This window comes from Poecilia formosa, unplaced genomic scaffold, assembly GCF_000485575.1.
Source record: "Poecilia formosa unplaced genomic scaffold, Poecilia_formosa-5.1.2 Scaffold66, whole genome shotgun sequence".
In the NCBI taxonomy this organism is placed as follows: domain Eukaryota; kingdom Metazoa; phylum Chordata; class Actinopteri; order Cyprinodontiformes; family Poeciliidae; genus Poecilia; species Poecilia formosa.
In genome coordinates, this window is record NW_006800005.1 from 193015 (window position 1) to 215161 (window position 22147).

Consider the following 22147-nt stretch of genomic DNA (forward strand, 5'->3'; position numbering starts at 1 on the left):
CCGTTCCCTGCTCTCAGATTAGCTACTGTTTCCAGGTACGACCAGATCTGATGTTGTGACAATGTGTCAAAAAGCGACGCAGCGGACTGAGGAGTGCAAAGTGGTGTCATCCCCGAGGATTCGCTGTAAGCTGGATGGTGGAGGGAAACGTAAAAGTCACGACTGTTTTGGGAAAACAATAAAGCATCACTGAAAGTTAAAAGTATAACAGCAGAGCAAAAAATTAAATGTTAAAAATATTGGAAAAAGTCACAAATTTTAAGAAAACACCTAAATGGGTATTGCTGTGTTTCCATTAAAAACTCAACGCTTTGTAAGCGTTTAATCATTCTCTTCGTAACAAACGTATTTTAATGAATTGAAGAGAATTTTAGTTAAATAAACAGCAGCTCAATTCTCATGAATAATCTAACTTAAGTGTGCATCATTGTTTTGAACGTCTCATTCGTGTTTATTGTGGTTCTGACTTTGATGAAATATGACAGATTATGTCATCTGATCAAACTAATACACCGCTGAGCAACTTGAGTCCAGTAACATCTGCTTTCCATAAAATGTATTAATTTGGGGAATTATGCTAAATTGTAGGTTGTTAAAGATATTATTCCATTGCGCCTGGTATAAAACGTCTTATGGCAAACTGCTTCATGAGTTGGATATGAAACAAACAAACCTGCAAAAATATATAATGGCAAAAAAGTCCTGTCGTTAAAGCATAGCAAAAAGGAGAAATTTTAAGAAATTTAAAATGGGACAAAAACAAATGCTGCAGAGAAACATGCATAAAACAAAAAGAGGCAATAAAAAGTGGAAAGTTTCTAAAGAAACATCAGTAAAACAAACAATATGCAGCATTGGAAACAAAAACTACTCAATATGTTTGACAACAAAATTAAAACGTCACAATTTTGGGGGGAAAACCATAGCACAAGAAATAAAATATCTCTGAAAACAAAATTGTAAACCAAAACAACAAAAAAAAGTAATCTGATTTTGCTATTTCAAAAAAACACAAAGGCTTCACAAAAACAGATGGACATTTATTGTGTCATTTATTATCATGAAAAATTTCTTATCATGATAAAAATATTGATTTATCGTGACGTCAATAATTCCAATTTATGTTTAAAACCCAGAAAGCTGGCTGTATTGTTGTGATTACTATCACTATTTTCTCCACTGTTTGTTCCAGGTGAGCATCATTAAATATTAATATGTTCAAACACGTGAACAAATGCAGCTACTGTCTGAAATTTAGTGATGAAAGTCACGTGTTCATGTAGTTGGTGTCTTGTAAAAGCGTATTTCAGCTGGGAATGATTCTGTGTTGGTGCCTTGCAGACACAGCGACACATTTACCTAGAGAGACAAAACAAGCATGAAACAGGTTTTTTTTTATCGTCATTTTTATCACAATAGTACCAGGAAATATTGTGATAAGTTTACTTAATACTTTAAGTAGTGCTTTAGTTTGTGTTCATCTTGTTCACATTTTATTACTTTACATTTATCTTCTGTAAAAACCATAGTGTGTTAAATTAATACCAGGGAAGATATGTTTTTCCAGCATTAATACAGAGAGTGGAGCTAAGGTTGCATATTTTAGTCAGCATTGAGCTTTTTAAATCGGGATTACTCCATAGATTTGGAAACAAATGACATTTGAGGTGATGCAAGGCAAGACGTTTAATTATTTTTCTTTCTTTTTTTTTTTTGCAGATTACGTTGTTTTTGTGATCAAACTTAAACTGAAACACGTATGTGGTTGTTTGCAACCTAAACCCAGATCCGGTTGGAGATGAAGTATTATCCTCTGCAGTAAATGATTGAAACATGAAGGTCTAACTCAAATCTGGACTTTTTTTTTCTTCAAAAAAAAAAAAACACTCAGAAAGCCTCAAAGATCCTTGAGATAAAAATATACGAAGGCATGTGTGTGTGTGTGTGTGTGTGTGTGTGTGTGTGTGTGCGTGTGTGTGAGGTCATTCTCTGGTTTCATCTCTGTGACACTGACCTGACTGCTCGCCCTCTCTCTCACACGCACACACACACCTCTCTCCTAACGTCTGCGCTCATCACTCTTTCCCTCTATACGCAAAGTCAGACTTTTCATTAAACTTGAATTACGTTCCCTCAGTTATTTATTCTCCTTATTAGCCATGATCTCATCCCCTCTCAGCTCCTAATTATCACATTAATAATGGAAAGATGTGTGATCAATTAGTCAGAGAGGAGAAAGAGAAAATATGGGTCGAGGAGGGAGAGGATCCGGGGGGAGGGAGATGGAGTGAGAAGGGGAGCAGAGGCAGGTTAGTGTTTCATGTGATAAATGCCACTCAGATAATTTTACCACGGGATCATTTAACACGCATCGCCGCGTTTCCCCCTTTTTTCTCTCTCTGTTTGTTATCCAGTCTCTGTGTTGCCGCCTGCCGAGCTGATCAGATGGGTAAACTCCTGCGATAAGCTAATCTAATCACACCCCAATTACCGCACTATTAGGCCCAGTCTGACGGAGACCAGCACCTCCCACACTGGCACAAACAGACGAGGAGGAAATGGGAGTCCAGGTAATGGAGTGTGGAGTCTGACACGTTCATATCACCTGATGGATCACGCCTCCACCCGGTCCCAATATGGGCAGGCAGGCGCGCAGGTCACAGTGCGCTAACGCTGCGGCTGCTACTGCCAATGAAAGAGGAAACCAGTTTTATCTGGAAGGGTCGGTAATTGAAACTCAACAGCAGCTTTATTAGTTTTCTGGTTGTTATAAAAGAGCTAATGTGGTCAGCACCAGTTCAGCGGTGACCTCACGCAGAACAGGTTTTGATTATGTGAGTGTGTAGTAGTGTTTCATCGCAAGTAATCAGAGCTCAGCTTTCATGGTCGCATATGCAGGCTCACACTGCAACTGTGAGGAAACGGCGTTATGGAAAATATGTTCAACACGCTACCATAGCCTTTTACATGTTTTATTCATCGCTACATTTCTGAAAGCGATGGTTGTCGACTCCCTTAATTTGGCTTTGCATGAAGGTTTAACAAACATGTTTAGGAATTTTATGACTTTTCAAAGAGCACTATGAATGAAACGTAACAACTATATCACGAAATGCACAAGAGCAACAGCCATAACTGCTTTTTTTTGCCTTTATTTAAATTTATTTATACACAGAATGAAGGTAGCATTCAACCAACTGGTGCTAAAGTTGAACTTAAACCGTGACAGTCGCAAAAAAGATAGCTAGCTAGCTTTTCTCCTCCCTCTGTTTTTACTGCATGAACCAGAACCAATGGTTGCTGCTAATATACCCGTCAGTTAATTATTTTATTTAAAATGGGACAATGTACAACATTAAACCACATGAGGAGAAATGTACTGCACCAGGTTATGGCTACAAATGCTAATTTCCTCCTGTAGTGCCCAGGTGGAAATTAGCTAGCAAGCCTAACCCCATCTAGCTAGCTAGGGTATTTTAGCACATGGTTAGCTTCAACCTAGTCATAGTAGCAGATCTGATAAATAACTTATTTTAAATGTTTAGTGATAAAAAATATAGACTTACAAGTCTTTCAACAAAAAAAAAAAAAAACAAGCATGGAAAAGGAAGAATCCAATGCTGATGTCAGGAGCTTAAGTACTGAGGCAGGGTCACTAGGTGATATAAGAGGCAGAAACACTAATCAGTGGTGGTACAGCTGTGATAGCAGAGAGACTGGAAATAATCTAAGAAATTTAAATTAAAGAAAAAGAGCAAAAAGGTATACCAAGAAACTAAATATAAAATGAAATAATACGGCAACATCTTAGAAACAATATTAAACACAGAGAAATTAATTGAATATGGCAAGACCTGTAGAACATAATTAACCCAAACAAGACGATCAAACACAAACAATAACCAAAACCCAAAGAATGTGAAATTAGTACCACAGTAGATGGAGACAAACATAAAAACCACCAACAAGTGGATGAGGACAACATGAACTGAGATATTTAACACTGGTTATTACAGATTCCTAAAAACAAGGTTTGTGTATTCCTTCCCTGTCCTCTGGACACGTAACAAATGGCTCGTCTGTATTTTATTTTTACAATTTAGCTGAAATTAGAAAAAGGAAATGTAACAGAAAGTTTTGCTGTACTAAAATATCAATAATTAAGAGCTCAATGTTGGTTTATTTTTTAAGTTTAAACATCTGATTTTTTTTTATTTTTTTTCAATTAACGTTATGACTCCATATTTTAGCTCCATACTGGAGCTCTTATCACCCCTTGTGATTTTCCGGCATCATTAGATCCAAAGCAGGGATGGAAGCCGGATTCTGCATCACATCTCTCTCATGCCTATCAGCAAGGCGCTCTTTGATGTGGAGCAAAGTGTTGCTCCTCTGATCTCGGTTCCAGGTGGGGTGGTAAACACACGCCTGATTTAAAAAGAAAAAAAAAAAAAGCGCCTTATTTAGCTCCAAACGCAGCTCTTACAGCATGTCGGAGGCGTTCGGCAGTCGACCTCTCCGGAGCTCAACCCTTCCCTTCCTCCCCACTTCGTCTAAATTTAACAGCGTGAGACAATATGGCCGGTCCGGGTTTCTGGAGAAGGTCCTGAGAGGGAGGGGATAATGAACGACGATCCGGAATAGATTGAAAACGAATCCCGGCTATATTTGCAGACGGAATGCCCTCGCAGGTGACACGGGAGAATTGCTTGCTGCAGGACATTGTAATCTCTCCATCATTTTGTCTCCTTTCCTGCCACCCTGCTATCACGCCATTTGGTCCAGCTTGTAATCATCCCCTCGGGACAGCTTCGCCCTCCTCTCGCCAAAAACTGATGTCTCCTTCACAGGCTGATGCCAGCTTTATGGAAAGATAAAAGAAGTTTGAGCAAAGATCGGAATTTAATCTCTGGAAAGCGAGAGAAAAAATATTAACCCGCAGGGGTCTCCTATCTCAAATTTGTTAAGAGTCGTAATTAACAAAACAACTGAGGAAGAAACAGATGTGTGTATCTGCCCAGGCTAAAAGCATGCAATGTGGAACTGGTTTTTTTTTTCCATATCTGTTAATATGGGAACATATTAACAGATATTGTGACAGTGTAATCTAAGACCGATAATCTGTGTAAAAATCAAGCTCGTCTGCCTTTTCCCAGTGCTACTACAGAAATAGCTCAGTTAGAAACAACCAATCAGAGTCAAGAGGAGGGTCTTAGCGCTGTCAATCAAGCTTCTGTAAGCACGGCTCACAACCTTCCCCTACGCTGTCTGCTGTCTTCTGCTGTCTTACAGACAGTAGAACCTGTTACTAATGCTAAGGCTAGTTAGCATCGTGGTGGATAAACAGTTTTCCTGTTTTGTTCGGAAGCTGTGCATTTTTTAAGGTCATTATAGTAGCTCAGGGAGGATGTGGAGGTCTAGATTTTTTCTGTCACAGATTATCTGTCTCGTACCATACCGTCACAACATGGTGACAGTTTTAATATGTAAAAAACTGATTTAAAAAAAAAAAAAAGAATACATAAAAGTAACATTCTGCAGATTTAATGGGGAAAAGTGTGCAACTGGAGCCACACAACAGGGAGCGAGTGAAAAAGCGCTCAAAGCAATCACGGTTCTGCAGGGTGCAGGAGATGTGCTGGAGGCGCGAGGTAGAACAACGGAAACAGCAGTTAACGGCGCGAGGAGAAGGGGACAGCACGCCTGACATTTATAACATCCCATAGAGCCAAAGTCAAGATTTACACTCACACTCAGTGGGAGGAGGAGGAGAGGGGAGGAGGAAGCCCTTCAGCTTGGGGAAAACTTACCCTTCAAGTCACCTACGCGCTCCGAGACGTGAAATCAACCCGCCAGATCGAGGATCTGCTCGTGAGCCGATACGCTTTAAAAGCACCGGGCGCCGTGGATTTTCCAGCAGATGCGCTCGGAAATAAATGCCATTATTAATCCATACCTGTCTGTCATCTCCTGCCCATTCCAGCAGAGGGAGTTGTTTGCTGCGGTAGGCTCCCGACTGCACAGCGCCTCCCCGAGGCCGCTGTAGAAGGAGCTGAAGCTTTTCAGGTTGGTGATGAACTCCCTGAGGTGAAACGGAGAGAGACAAAGAATAAAACTGTCACAAAGGAAGAGATAAAGAGAGAGAATTCAGCTTAATAAGACTGAGAGCAAGTTGATTAGATCCACCCCGACGCCCCCATGAGACACAGAGATTAAAAGGGGCCAGAATAGGCGGTTGTCTCTGCTCCTTAATTGACATTAATCTGACCATTTGGAGACTGAAGCCTGCAGTCCTGCTGGGCAATTACGGCGCTCAGCTGGGGTCTCGAGTGGAGAGAGAAAGAGTGTTACAAGGAACCTGGTGAGACTGTGAGGAGCCTTTAAGTTTCCTCACTATGGAAGCTCTGTGCATTTTACATTAGAGATCAAAAACCAGCAGGGGATCACTGAGAATTTAAACNAGTCATTATGCAAAGTTGAGTTGGAGATTAATTTTGTGCATATTAACTTTCCACTTAGCGTTGCTTTAATCATCCGTGTCGATGCAACGACTTCAGGAGAGATGTGTTTCTGTGCTGCTGCTGCAGCTTGGAGGGTGAATTTAGATGCAAGCAGCCAACAGGCGAGTGCTTACAAGCCTCCATGTGTACCTTAGGAAGCGCTGCTCTGTTGACTCGTGTGTGTGTGTGTGCATGTTATCAAGAGGAGGAGGAGCTGCTGTGTCTAAAAGGTGTGTCCTCTCCCCCCAGACTTTCATGCTGAGACTTTCCTGCACATGTTTACAGAGTTCATTCGGCGCCACGATTAACCCGTTCCCAGCTCTCAGATTAGCTACTGTTTCCAGGTACGACCAGATCTGATGTTGTGACAATGTGTCAAAAAGCGACGCAGCGGACTGAGGAGTGCAAAGTGGTGTCATCCCCGAGGATTCGCTGTAAACAGGATTGTGGGGGGAAACGTAAAAGTCACGACTGTTTTGGGAAAACAATAAAGCATCACTGAAAGTGAAAAGTATAACAGCAGAGCAAAAAATTAAATGTTAAAAATATTGGAAAAAGTCACAAATTTTAAGAAAACACCTAAATGGGTATTGCTGTGTTTCCATTAAAAACTCAACGCTTTGTAAGCGTTTAATCATTCTCTTCGTAACAAACGTATTTTAATGAATTGAAGAGAATTTTAGTTAAATAAACAGCAGCTCAATTCTCATGAATAATCTAACTTAAGTGTGCATCATTGTTTTGAACGTCTCATTCGTGTTTATTGTGGTTCTGACTTTGATGAAATATGACAGATTATGTCATCTGATCAAACTAATACACCGCTGAGCAACTTGAGTCCAGTAACATCTGCTTTCCATAAAATGTATTAATTTGGGGAATTATGCTAAATTGTAGGTTGTTAAAGATATTATTCCATTGCGCCTGGTATAAAACGTCTTATGGCAAACTGCTTCATGAGTTGGATATGAAACAAACAAACCTGCAAAAATATATAATGGCAAAAAAGTCCTGTCGTTAAAGCATAGCAAAAAGGAGAAATTTTAAGAAATTTAAAATGGGACAAAAACAAATGCTGCAGAGAAACATGCATAAAACAAAAAGAGGCAATAAAAAGTGGAAAGTTTCTAAAGAAACATCAGTAAAACAAACAATATGCAGCATTGGAAACAAAAACTACTCAATATGTTTGACAACAAAATTAAAACGTCACAATTTTGGGGGGAAAACCATAGCACAAGAAATAAAATATCTCTGAAAACAAAATTGTAAACCAAAACAACAAAAAAAAGTAATCTGATTTTGCTATTTCAAAAAAACACAAAGGCTTCACAAAAACAGATGGACATTTATTGTGTCATTTATTATCATGAAAAATTTCTTATCATGATAAAAATATTGATTTATCGTGATGTCAATAATTCCAATTTATGTTTAAAACCCAGAAAGCTGGCTGTATTGTTGTGATTACTATCACTATTTTCTCCACTGTTTGTTCCAGGTGAGCATCATTAAATATTAATATGTTCAAACACGTGAACAAATGCAGCTACTGTCTGAAATTTAGTGATGAAAGTCACGTGTTCATGTAGTTGGTGTCTTGTAAAAGCGTATTTCAGCTGGGAATGATTCTGTGTTGGTGCCTTGCAGACACAGCGACACATTTACCTAGAGAGACAAAACAAGCATGAAACAGGTTTTTTTTTATCGTCATTTTTATCACAATAGTACCAGGAAATATTGTGATAAGTTTACTTAATACTTTAAGTAGTGCTTTAGTTTGTGTTCATCTTGTTCACATTTTATTACTTTACATTTATCTTCTGTAAAAACCATAGTGTGTTAAATTAATACCAGGGAAGATATGTTTTTCCAGCATTAATACAGAGAGTGGAGCTAAGGTTGCATATTTTAGTCAGCATTGAGCTTTTTAAATCGGGATTACTCCATAGATTTGGAAACAAATGACATTTGAGGTGATGCAAGGCAAGACGTTTAATTATTTTTCTTTCTTTTTTTTTTTTGCAGATTACGTTGTTTTTGTGATCAAACTTAAACTGAAACACGTATGTGGTTGTTTGCAACCTAAACCCAGATCCGGTTGGAGATGAAGTATTATCCTCTGCAGTAAATGATTGAAACATGAAGGTCTAACTCAAATCTGGACTTTTTTTTTCTTCAAAAAAAAAAAAACACTCAGAAAGCCTCAAAGATCCTTGAGATAAAAATATACGAAGGCATGTGTGTGTGTGTGTGTGTGTGTGTGTGTGTGTGTGTGCGTGTGTGTGAGGTCATTCTCTGGTTTCATCTCTGTGACACTGACCTGACTGCTCGCCCTCTCTCTCACACGCACACACACACCTCTCTCCTAACGTCTGCGCTCATCACTCTTTCCCTCTATACGCAAAGTCAGACTTTTCATTAAACTTGAATTACGTTCCCTCAGTTATTTATTCTCCTTATTAGCCATGATCTCATCCCCTCTCAGCTCCTAATTATCACATTAATAATGGAAAGATGTGTGATCAATTAGTCAGAGAGGAGAAAGAGAAAATATGGGTCGAGGAGGGAGAGGATCCGGGGGGAGGGAGATGGAGTGAGAAGGGGAGCAGAGGCAGGTTAGTGTTTCATGTGATAAATGCCACTCAGATAATTTTACCACGGGATCATTTAACACGCATCGCCGCGTTTCCCCCTTTTTTCTCTCTCTGTTTGTTATCCAGTCTCTGTGTTGCCGCCTGCCGAGCTGATCAGATGGGTAAACTCCTGCGATAAGCTAATCTAATCACACCCCAATTACCGCACTATTAGGCCCAGTCTGACGGAGACCAGCACCTCCCACACTGGCACAAACAGACGAGGAGGAAATGGGAGTCCAGGTAATGGAGTGTGGAGTCTGACACGTTCATATCACCTGATGGATCACGCCTCCACCCGGTCCCAATATGGGCAGGCAGGCGCGCAGGTCACAGTGCGCTAACGCTGCGGCTGCTACTGCCAATGAAAGAGGAAACCAGTTTTATCTGGAAGGGTCGGTAATTGAAACTCAACAGCAGCTTTATTAGTTTTCTGGTTGTTATAAAAGAGCTAATGTGGTCAGCACCAGTTCAGCGGTGACCTCACGCAGAACAGGTTTTGATTATGTGAGTGTGTAGTAGTGTTTCATCGCAAGTAATCAGAGCTCAGCTTTCATGGTCGCATATGCAGGCTCACACTGCAACTGTGAGGAAACGGCGTTATGGAAAATATGTTCAACACGCTACCATAGCCTTTTACATGTTTTATTCATCGCTACATTTCTGAAAGCGATGGTTGTCGACTCCCTTAATTTGGCTTTGCATGAAGGTTTAACAAACATGTTTAGGAATTTTATGACTTTTCAAAGAGCACTATGAATGAAACGTAACAACTATATCACGAAATGCACAAGAGCAACAGCCATAACTGCTTTTTTTTGCCTTTATTTAAATTTATTTATACACAGAATGAAGGTAGCATTCAACCAACTGGTGCTAAAGTTGAACTTAAACCGTGACAGTCGCAAAAAAGATAGCTAGCTAGCTTTTCTCCTCCCTCTGTTTTTACTGCATGAACCAGAACCAATGGTTGCTGCTAATATACCCGTCAGTTAATTATTTTATTTAAAATGGGACAATGTACAACATTAAACCACATGAGGAGAAATGTACTGCACCAGGTTATGGCTACAAATGCTAATTTCCTCCTGTAGTGCCCAGGTGGAAATTAGCTAGCAAGCCTAACCCCATCTAGCTAGCTAGGGTATTTTAGCACATGGTTAGCTTCAACCTAGTCATAGTAGCAGATCTGATAAATAACTTATTTTAAATGTTTAGTGATAAAAAATATAGACTTACAAGTCTTTCAACAAAAAAAAAAAAAAACAAGCATGGAAAAGGAAGAATCCAATGCTGATGTCAGGAGCTTAAGTACTGAGGCAGGGTCACTAGGTGATATAAGAGGCAGAAACACTAATCAGTGGTGGTACAGCTGTGATAGCAGAGAGACTGGAAATAATCTAAGAAATTTAAATTAAAGAAAAAGAGCAAAAAGGTATACCAAGAAACTAAATATAAAATGAAATAATACGGCAACATCTTAGAAACAATATTAAACACAGAGAAATTAATTGAATATGGCAAGACCTGTAGAACATAATTAACCCAAACAAGACGATCAAACACAAACAATAACCAAAACCCAAAGAATGTGAAATTAGTACCACAGTAGATGGAGACAAACATAAAAACCACCAACAAGTGGATGAGGACAACATGAACTGAGATATTTAACACTGGTTATTACAGATTCCTAAAAACAAGGTTTGTGTATTCCTTCCCTGTCCTCTGGACACGTAACAAATGGCTCGTCTGTATTTTATTTTTACAATTTAGCTGAAATTAGAAAAAGGAAATGTAACAGAAAGTTTTGCTGTACTAAAATATCAATAATTAAGAGCTCAATGTTGGTTTATTTTTTAAGTTTAAACATCTGATTTTTTTTTATTTTTTTTCAATTAACGTTATGACTCCATATTTTAGCTCCATACTGGAGCTCTTATCACCCCTTGTGATTTTCCGGCATCATTAGATCCAAAGCAGGGATGGAAGCCGGATTCTGCATCACATCTCTCTCATGCCTATCAGCAAGGCGCTCTTTGATGTGGAGCAAAGTGTTGCTCCTCTGATCTCGGTTCCAGGTGGGGTGGTAAACACACGCCTGATTTAAAAAGAAAAAAAAAAAAAGCGCCTTATTTAGCTCCAAACGCAGCTCTTACAGCATGTCGGAGGCGTTCGGCAGTCGACCTCTCCGGAGCTCAACCCTTCCCTTCCTCCCCACTTCGTCTAAATTTAACAGCGTGAGACAATATGGCCGGTCCGGGTTTCTGGAGAAGGTCCTGAGAGGGAGGGGATAATGAACGACGATCCGGAATAGATTGAAAACGAATCCCGGCTATATTTGCAGACGGAATGCCCTCGCAGGTGACACGGGAGAATTGCTTGCTGCAGGACATTGTAATCTCTCCATCATTTTGTCTCCTTTCCTGCCACCCTGCTATCACGCCATTTGGTCCAGCTTGTAATCATCCCCTCGGGACAGCTTCGCCCTCCTCTCGCCAAAAACTGATGTCTCCTTCACAGGCTGATGCCAGCTTTATGGAAAGATAAAAGAAGTTTGAGCAAAGATCGGAATTTAATCTCTGGAAAGCGAGAGAAAAAATATTAACCCGCAGGGGTCTCCTATCTCAAATTTGTTAAGAGTCGTAATTAACAAAACAACTGAGGAAGAAACAGATGTGTGTATCTGCCCAGGCAAAAAGCATGCAATGTGGAACTGGTTTTTTTTTTTCCATATCTGTTAATATGGAAACATATTGACAGATATTGTGACAGCGTAATCTAAGACCGATAATCTGTGTAAAAATCAAGCTCGTCTGCCTTTTCCCAGTGCTACTACAGAAATAGCTCAGTTAGAAACAACCAATCAGAGTCAAGAGGAGGGTCTTAGCGCTGTCAATCAAGCTTCTGTAAGCATGGCTCACAACCTTCCCCTATGCTGTCTGCTGTCTTCTGCTGTCTTACAGACAGTAGAACCTGTTACTAATGCTAAGGCTAGTTAGCATCGTGGTGGATAAACAGTTTTCCTGTTTTGTTCGGAAGCTGTGCATTTTTTAAGGTCATTATAGTAGCTCAGGGAGGAGGTGGAGGTCTAGATTTTTTCTGTCACAGATTATCTGTCTCGTACCATACCGTCACAACATGGTGACAGTTTTAATATGTAAAAAACTGATTTAAAAAAAAAAAAAAAGAATACATAAAAGTAACATTCTGCAGATTTAATGGGGAAAAGTGTGCAACTGGAGCCACACAACAGGGAGCGAGTGAAAAAGCGCTCAAAGCAATCACGGTTCTGCAGGGTGCAGGAGATGTGCTGGAGGCGCGAGGTAGAACAACGGAAACAGCAGTTAACGGCGCGAGGAGAAGGGGACAGCACGCCTGACATTTATAACATCCCATAGAGCCAAAGTCAAGATTTACACTCACACTCAGTGGGAGGAGGAGGAGAGGGGAGGAGGAAGCCCTTCAGCTTGGGGAAAACTTACCCTTCAAGTCACCTACGCGCTCCGAGACGTGAAATCAACCCGCCGGATCGAGGATCTGCTCGTGAGCCGATACGCTTTAAAAGCACCGGGCGCCGTGGATTTCCCAGCAGATGCGCTCGGAAATAAATGCCATTATTAATCCATACCTGTCTGTCATCTCCTGCCCATTCCAGCAGAGGGAGTTGTTTGCTGCGGTAGGCTCCCGACTGCACAGCGCCTCCCCGAGGCCGCTGTAGAAGGAGCTGAAGCTTTTCAGGTTGGTGATGAACTCCCTGAGGTGAAACGGAGAGAGACAAAGAATAAAACTGTCACAGAGGAAGAGATAAAGAGAGAGAATTCAGCTTAATAAGACTGAGAGCAAGTTGATTAGATCCACCCCGACGCCCCCATGAGACACAGAGATTAAAAGGGGCCAGAATAGGCGGTTGTCTCTGCTCCTTAATTGACATTAATCTGACCATTTGGAGACTGAAGCCTGCAGTCCTGCTGGGCAATTACGGCGCTCAGCTGGGGTCTCGAGTGGAGAGAGAAAGAGTGTTACAAGGAACCTGGTGAGACTGTGAGGAGCCTTTAAGTCTCCTCACTATGGAAGCTCTGTGCATTTTACATTAGAGATCAAAAACCAGCAGGGGATCACTGAGAATTTAAACCAAAACGATACATGGTTTTCAAGATTTCTATTTAAAAATCTGTTATCCTGAAAAAAAAAAATAAAATCTTAAGAGTGTGGCATGCTTTGTATTTTCAGCCATTACTCTGATCCCCCAACATCAGCAAATCCATCTGTGTAAATTATTTTCTTGTTGAAAGAAAACACAACATTCCCAAAAAAGACAGGATGGTAACATACATAATATTTAAAGTGCAAACAAAAATGTTAAGTACCTTCGTAAAATGGCATCCTTAGAGGTCAAAGTTCTAAAAAAGGAATTCTATATTGATATAATTCATATAAATTCGTAACATTTTAAAATGTTTTTTGCCAAAAAAAACAAACTGGAAAACGTTACAATTTTCCTTTGCAGGTTGAGCTTTCTAGAGACGTTGTGAAACAGGAAGTTAAAGTAGAAGGGAGCTCAGAGGATTGGTCACAATTCAGCAGGGTTGCTGTGATTGGTCAGAAAAGAAGCAAACCTAGAAAATGTTACAGAGATCGGTCAGATTTGTGGAAAAGTTGCGATGAATGGTGAAAATTGCAAGTTTGCGCAAAATATTTGAATGATCAGTGAATTTCCATTAATACTTGCGATCGCAACATCACAACTTCCTGCAGGGACTGTTTAATCGATGAAAGACAGCTGATCAGAGTTAATGAGAAGGGAGATAAATCCTTACTTCACATTAAAGGGCTACTTTGTGTTGGTTTGTCTCATAAACTCTCATTAACTCTGACAATATATAAAAAACTACAAAACAGACAAATTCTTCCAACCAGTTAAAGTATATGAAATTATTAGATTTTTAGCAAATTTGTTCAGAGCACAACCAGAAAATTCATCTTCCAGTTCTTTGGTGACCCGCCCCTTTCTTCTAACACCACTCTGGGCAACTGCCTGTATAAAAACCCGTCACTGTTTCCAGTGATTTCCTCACCTGCGGAGTCCAGCCAGCGTCTCATCGGAGTCTGAGGGCTGAGTGTCCCGGGTCGCAGCCGCAGCGGGAGGCTGATGGAGAGGCGGGGCCTCCACAGAGCGGGAGGCTCGCTTCGTAGCGTGTCCACACATGCCGCTCACCTGCAGAGCAGAGAGGAGGAGAAACCGACACTGAGTGAGCGAATTAACTCCCCTCCTCCCCCCTCCAGCTTCAACCTGTTTATTTCATCTCCTATAAGAAGGGATGCTTTAGAAAACAAGAACCTGTCAGCAGCCAAACCGGCGGCGCTTCTTCTTTTTCTTTCTTTTTTTTCCCCCACTGAGCCCCTCTGCAAATTGTCATCTGTTTTCTGTGTGTTTATTTTTGGTAAGGATGAAAGCAGTGGGAGTGAAGTTGAGGGGGGTTGGGGGGGTATTGGATTTGCATAACAAACAATTCACTGGATCCTCTGCCAGCCGCCTTGTTCAAATTTGTAATCATAACTCTCCAAAAAAAAAAAAAAGCACAAAATGAGCAGGAAGCTGAGGCCTCCGGTTTGTCCTGTCTGTCCGCGCGCCACGGCTGCCATTGTGTCGTCCACGTGGGATGACATTACAATAACAAATAAGGAGTCCCTCTCCGTCTCCCGGAGATAATGGAGCTGGCACATTCTTTTCAGGTGCAATAAAAATGCAAATGGCTGCTAATGTTTAGCTTGTGATTTAATGATTTGGCGGATCCTTAATTTCCCCCGGGGATGCCAGCCGAGGCTTAATTCTGCCATGTAATGTTAACAGCTAATTGTGCCCGGCTTCCCTTAAAGCGAGCTGCCTGGAGAGACTGCAGCTGAATACCAATCGGTCCGGACGGAGCAGCACCGTATGTCTTCATTTGGTTGTAGCAAAGGGCCACAAGCTCTCTCACACACACGAAATCGTGTTTTAATGACTTGTGGGGACTTTACATTGATTTCCATTAATTTTCAATAGCCCAACCCTTACCCTGATACTAACCATCACATACCAAACCCCCTAACCCAAAAACAGCATTTCCCCTCATGGGGACCAAGAAAATGTCCCCACAAAGCGCAATGGTCCCCACAACCCACATTGTAGACAGAGATAGGTCCCCACGAGGATATAAAAACAAGGCACACACACACACACACACACACGCATACACAAATGTATGGACATGGTCGTGTGCAAAGACATACATGTTTTACAGCTTAAACAAAAGTCCTTTCATCTATTATTCACTTGAGTAATGCACCTGAACCCATTAACATGACACAGTGCTACATCATACACACACACACACACACACACACACACACGCCCACACACACACACACACACACAAACACGCACGTTACTTAAGCATTTTCATTCAACAAATGCTGACACGCTAAAGCGCTTATTGTCAAGAACACAGATTTATCAGGGTTAATCTATTCAGAGCTGCCACAGCACACACACACACACACACACACTCCGCCCTAACAAACAACAGGTCGTCACCATGGCGACTTCCCTTCACCTCAGAGCTGACATTTAACCATAACGAGGAACCCTGAAAGCAGATTCTGCCCCGTTAGGATGGATCCGGAGGGCCTGTGAGGCCGACTTGTTCTGACAACATCCGGGTTTACGCCGAGAGAGAAATGACACAAACGAGCGCATTGTGCAGCGATACATGCGGTATATTGCCAGGAGTATTACAATATCACTCAGAATCTGTGTGTTACAATTACTTGGATGCTTGAAAATCGAGCAGCTACACATTCATACTGCTTCTGCAGACATCGGTGACCATCTGCAAAGCTTAGAGTGACAGAATAGGACTGGGCGAAATTCAATAAAATCTTGCATGTTTAGTTTATTGTTGAGCAGATTAAAAAAATTTGAACTTTTTTTAAATACATTTTAATACAATTAATGTAAAATTTCGAGTCAACCAAAGTGCTTTCCACATGAACTTTTTACCTTCTGGTAAAAAGTTCATATAATGTCCCCAGGCGCAACGCAGAGTTTCTCCTTTTCTTCCTACAATATAAAATAAGTATTAAAATTGTTTTTTTTTCTCATTATGTAAGTTTTTTTTATTTGATCTTCTTTATCCAAAGGGTCATGCAGCTCTAAGCTAATCATATTAGTAGAATGGAAGGTAAAAATGTCTCTATGGATTGTAAAGAGTCTTATCTAGAGTGACACATCACGTCTCCAATAAACAAGTCTGGGTTTGGCTAACAAAAAGCTACTTTCCTGACTGCAAGAGTAAAGTTTGGTGGAGGGATATTCAGATTTGGTGTTGCTGCCCCCTTAGTCCTGGTGACAGGATGTCTTGACGCAGCAGCAAATGCGCTCATATATTTTGGTCCATTTCATGCTCCCAACTTTGGGAGCGGCTCTCTGCAGTTGCTACATGACTGTACACCAGAGCACATAGCAAAGTCCATGAGGACACGGATGAGCAATTTTGATGTGAGAGGACTTGACTGGCCTCCTGTCCTCAACCTGACAGAGCACCTCTGGGATGAATTAGAGCAGGCACAGCGAGCTAGGGCTTCTTTCCCAACGCTCTCCTGGAAAATCAGTCAAATATTGTCATAAACACGGCTTCAGACCTCACGGACAGCCTTCCCAGGACAGCAGAACTGTTGTAGCTGCAAAGGATATTGGACAAACTCCATGTTGAAGCCTTGTGCATTAAAAGGTGCACTGATTGTTTCATTTTATAGCACAATCAAGTAGCTATGTTACCTTCAGTTGTCATAAAAATGTTTATATATATAATATGTTTTCTGAACCATCTGAATGACCTGCCCTTTTTCAATCTTGGTGTTCAGAGTGCATGGGGGTCATAAAATAAACCATAGCAACTTATTTTCTTACTGATTCACAGCATTGATGTCCTATGCTAAAATACATCTGCCCCGATGTTCCGTCTACATAAAAAGATATGTTAATAATTAAACCAGAAATAACAGTGATTGCTTTACTGTGCAGCTCAGACAGCTCAATCACTTGTTATTCAGTCTGAGATGAGAGAAAATCAGACAAGATTGATGAAGGAAAAAGAGTGTCAGAAAAATGCTAATTACACATTTATGCTCATCAAACAATGCAGTGACAATATACAAAATGATCCTGCTACCGAAAAGCAAAGAAACTTTATTCACTTACCTGTAAAGCATGAAGGACAACATCAGAAATAATTACATCATGTCTCTGTTTTAAGCTAAATAATCATTCCTTTAGAGCAAACCAAACTATTCTTATATGTCAGATTTATCTAAATAACAAATCCCAATTTAACTACAGAGCCACAATTTATCAATATTATCGGTATCGATATCAGTCTTTATTTTTTTTTAAACATATTGGTATCAGTCCGACAAAGTCAATATTAAAACGAATATTTATTTCCATCTTGTTGCCGTTTGTTTCTGAAGTGGAGGAGGTTGGTCATGTGACACTGATACTTATGTAGCAAAGGATTGTGGGTAGTTTAACTGAAGAAGAGAAGTAGTGGTGAAGTCAGTGGTGTGGTTGTTTTTTTCAAGACGTCAAAAGGGCAAAAGCAATATATTGGTAAATATCAGTTTTCCGCCATGACAGCAGTATTAATATCGAATATCAACATCAGCGCATGTTTAAAGTTTTACTATGTGTTTTCCAGCCACATCTTATCATTCTGTAGCACAATGAAGTAATTATGTTACCTTCTGTTATAAAAATGCCACATATAAAACGTGACATAAAAGAAATTTCACTTTGCAATTTAACACCTTGAAATTGGGCCTGTCTCTTTAAGAAGTTCCTACTCTTTCTGAGACTCTGCCTTCAGCACAGCAACATTCTTCTATTAGTGTTTACAGATGTTCATCGAAGCACTGGACTGAGAAGTAGCTCATATAATAAGCTGGGCAGATGCGGAGTACCACCATGTGTTTGCTAATTTCTGCTGGCTAGTCTGAAGGAGCTGAGGGAATAACATTATGACATGATGCAAAGCTCAAAATAGTCAATGTTACATAATACTGCCACTTGAACTCTGACCCCTAGGTATACTGCCAACCTCTGTTGTCCAATGGTTAAAATAAAATTGACATCTCTGATCACCAACAATCTAAACGGTGTTAAGAAGAAGAAGAAGAAGAAGAAAAAGAAGAAGAAGAAGAGCGTCCATGGAGAAAATCCCAACACCACTGTAAGGTGCCTCTCTGTCCGTTTCTCTGCCAGCTCATTTCCTCCTCTCACATCTTCCTCTCATGTAACTCTTTCATCCTTGTGGGGCCCGCAGCGAGCGCCGCCGCTCCCGCAGGCCATGATTAATGCGATCGGAGCTGCGCTCGCCTTTTTGTTTACGCATTCCCTGGAAGCCGTGGGGGACTTGTGGCACAAGCAGGGGAGGGCCCAGAGGGAAGCGGGGACTGATTCAGCACACACACTCTGCCCTGCCCGATTGTTTCCGGATTCCTCCAGGAAGGGGGGAAGTCATTAGCCGAGCAGGAGCATCACCCAGGGCTGGACCGACACAACCAACAGGAGAGTCCGCCGATAAAGCCCAGCTCAGCGGGGAGAAGTGGAAAATGTTTGTGTGCCTCTATCTGTCCCGAGCAGTCCGCCTCGCCAACAAACACAGACACATACATGTTCTGCTGAGCGTCTGCTTCTCAGCGTCTATGTGGCACTTTGCTTGTGCAAACACGCCGTAAAGATAATCTCTAAACAAATCGATGGGAATGCCCGTGGGCCAGGAACAAATTTATGATGAGGTTTTTACATTGTTGTTGATCACGAGGATTTACACCAACTACGAAAAGAGAAAAGAGAAAAGAGAAAAGAGAAAAGAGAAGAGACTCCGTCCATTGGTGAAGCTGGAGAACATCCGATAAGGACCCAGTCAGTCCTCCTCCACCTCCTCCCTTTTCTTCTCCTTCTGCTTCAAAATGGACTCTCGTCACCAGTGGTAAAACTGACAACTGGTGAAATCCATGTATTATTTCCGCTGAAAACCTTTCAAAGTCTCAAATGAAGAGAAAAGGATGGGGAGGAAAAAATAGTCTTAATGTGACTGAAAAGTCAAACAATATCCAGCTGTCACAATTATCTCCAGAGGAAAAGAGCTCTGGCTGTGTTGAAAATGAAATATTGTCTTCCACTGTTTCATACTGATAAAAAAAAAGAAAGAAAAAAAAGAAGCTGCACTGTAAAGAAAAAGTTTCATTTAAAAGTGGGTCTCTGTTATGCAATTACTATTAACTATTTCCTCTCAATGGGACTCGAACTGTACAGATATAAGAGTCAGATGCTAGCTAGCATTAGCTTTCACAAAGACTGGTTGTATCAAGGTACACCGAGGTCTCGAATTATTATAGTTTTACATTCTGGAAAAAGAAAATCTAGTCACACTAGAGTTTTGAAGCATAGAGTAACACGGTTCTACACCTCCACCTAAAGAAATCCAGTCTGACCCGGAACAAACCTGCAGGTATCATGTCCAAGTCCAAGCCCAAAGTAAGCCTGATGTATTATATTTAATAAGATTTTTCTGCTTTTGTTTTTAGACCACAATTTGAGTCAGCAGGGTAACTTCTGCCGTTTTTAGCGTTTATTTAACGTCTTCCTGCTCCATTGAGTCGGTTCTTGTAACTGCAGGGTAAGTCAGGTGCAAAACATCTGGGATGTGTGACTGATAGGAGCGGAGCTGTATGCGCATTGTGCTGTGCGCTGCAGTTTTACAGTCCAGTTAACTTCTGGACCTTAATGTCTTCATGTCCTCAACAGGGTAAACTATCTACTCCTCTACTTAGATTACAACAAGCAGATCGTCACAACTTTATGTCATGCATTCTTGTTTGGTTTTCTCTCTGTTGGATGGACTGAAAACGTATTAAACTCGGCACCGAAGCCCGACACCGACCCGACCATCAAGCACGTCATTTTTCAGGAATTTCAGGTCAGGTTTGGCTCGGGCCATAAATCTGAACTCTCTGAGGATCGGCCTCTGAAGAGTCACCCACACTTCCCGAGGAAGGAGTTTATGGTGAGAGCAAAAAGTCCAGGCTGGCCAGCGGCTGCTACTGGCTGTGAGGCGTTATAAAACGCTGCCATCCTCGGCACCGAGGCAGTGGCCTACATTGAAGGTGCGAGAACCGAGGAGAGAGAGGAGTTGTATAACCAGAGCGACTTCCAGGAGGAGCAATCGTCAGACTCGCACCCGAAAAAAGGGCAAACGCAGTACCACCTCAGAGCGGAGCACATTTCTCTCCACTTCCTTCTGAAAGAAGCCAAGGAGAGTTTTCCACTTCATGACTGTTCCTGAGATCATTCTTTGTCTGGGTTGTTCTGGTTATTTTTGGATAAAGTCTAAGCACAAATGAAATCAGGACATCGGCAGGCTGCACGATGGAGTTTCACTTCAGGAAACTGAAAGAAAACAATACGGCTACTAATAGCCGGTTTCTGTAGCCGTGTGTCATGTTAGCTAACTACTGTGTCTCATCATGTTTGTCAAAAGTTGTAACATTTAAGAGATTTCCACCCCATGATTAGCAAAAGGTGAACACACACACAATACTCTATTTTAAGATATTCTTTTTGAAAATAGCTGAGCTACACACAGGAAGCCCGTGGTAACTCTGGAGGAACCCCCCGGGTACAAAGTCCCTCAAGCTAAAGTCTTTCTGAAGGAGAATTAAACAGTGCAGGGATGTAAGCGCTTGTGTTGTGCATACTGCACACAAACTCCATGAAAGGACCCATCGAAGGTATGTGGAGCACAGCATTGATTTACACAAGCATCAATATTTTCAAGCAAATTTAGAACAATGAGCAGCTGAACGCTGTTGAGAGCTGAGAAGTTACAATAAGAGACGGGCTCTGTGTTGTAGAAACAATGTGAAAATGCTGGCTGGACGTGCAAAGAGTGTTGCGTTGCGCTATGGAGGTATTTAAGCAACTACAATTCAGGTCAGAGCACGTTACCAGGAAGGTAACATCTGTGTGTTCTGGTCTTAGTCCTATTGAAAATATGTAGCAAGATGGCCCAAACCTGACCCAAAACCTGACCCAAAACACACACCTTCAAAGGAAATCCAACTAAATACTAATAAAACTCAAATGTATCATTTGGAGAAAGTAATAAAAGTCTTGTTATTCTGGAAATTGGGCAAATAAAAATCGTTTTTTGTTGGTCGGATTTCACGTCAGAAAGTGAGGAAAAATGCCTGTGCCTTTTTACAGCTTGTATGTAAATATCTGGTTTTGAACAATATCACAGTGAATAATGAGTGAAATTCTGAGCTCAGACTCTGTAAAAATCTGTTAAAAATGGCTTCAAATCTCTCAAAGTTTCGAGCTTAATCATGTTTCCAGCATTCAAACTGGCGAACAGAAGCTTAATAAGCTTAATGGCTGAATTGATGTTCATTAACTTTTAAGCATTTTGCCATCGTTTCTAAAGCAACATCTATAAAACTAATTGGTTTTTGACGAGTCCTTTTTTTTTTCTTCCTGTTTGTGCTTTAGCAGCTGGAAGGCTGATTATTCATCTATTATCAGACTGCTTGTTTGTCAACATCAAGCAAACCACTTAGTTTTCAATTATTGTCAACAAAGCAGCAAACAGTTCCTTGAGGGACTTTCAAACAGCACGGCCCGCCTTCTAAAGAACTGGGTTAAACATGACTTCATTGTGTCTGAACAATGAAAACACACTTGACTTGACGAATACTAACTTTGATGATATTGTGCAGCTCCAGCGGTGTTTACATTTCAGGGCTGAGTGTGGCTCCTGCCACGTTAAAGCTGAGTAATCAGGTAATAAAAACACAACACATGATTAATTGGTGCTCTTGCTCCGTCTTTGAAGCAACAAGTTGGATGTAATTTTAGCCCCCTGAGATCAGAGGTAAAAGGAAAACACACACACACACACACACACACAC

The 22147-nt window shown here is 41.0% G+C and overlaps 1 protein-coding gene across 1 annotated transcript in view; it reads right to left on the bottom strand.

Moving 5' to 3' along the window:
- Positions 1 to 22147, bottom strand: part of gpc3 (glypican 3) — a 199814-nt gene that overhangs the window by 83632 nt on the left and 94035 nt on the right. Inside the window, exons 4-5 of the mRNA XM_007554826.2 lie at positions 14215 to 14354; positions 12768 to 12893 (exon numbers count right to left, since the gene is read on the bottom strand). Coding sequence (XP_007554888.1) covers positions 12768 to 12893; positions 14215 to 14354 — 266 coding nt within the window. The remainder of the gene's footprint in view (positions 1 to 12767; positions 12894 to 14214; positions 14355 to 22147) is intronic.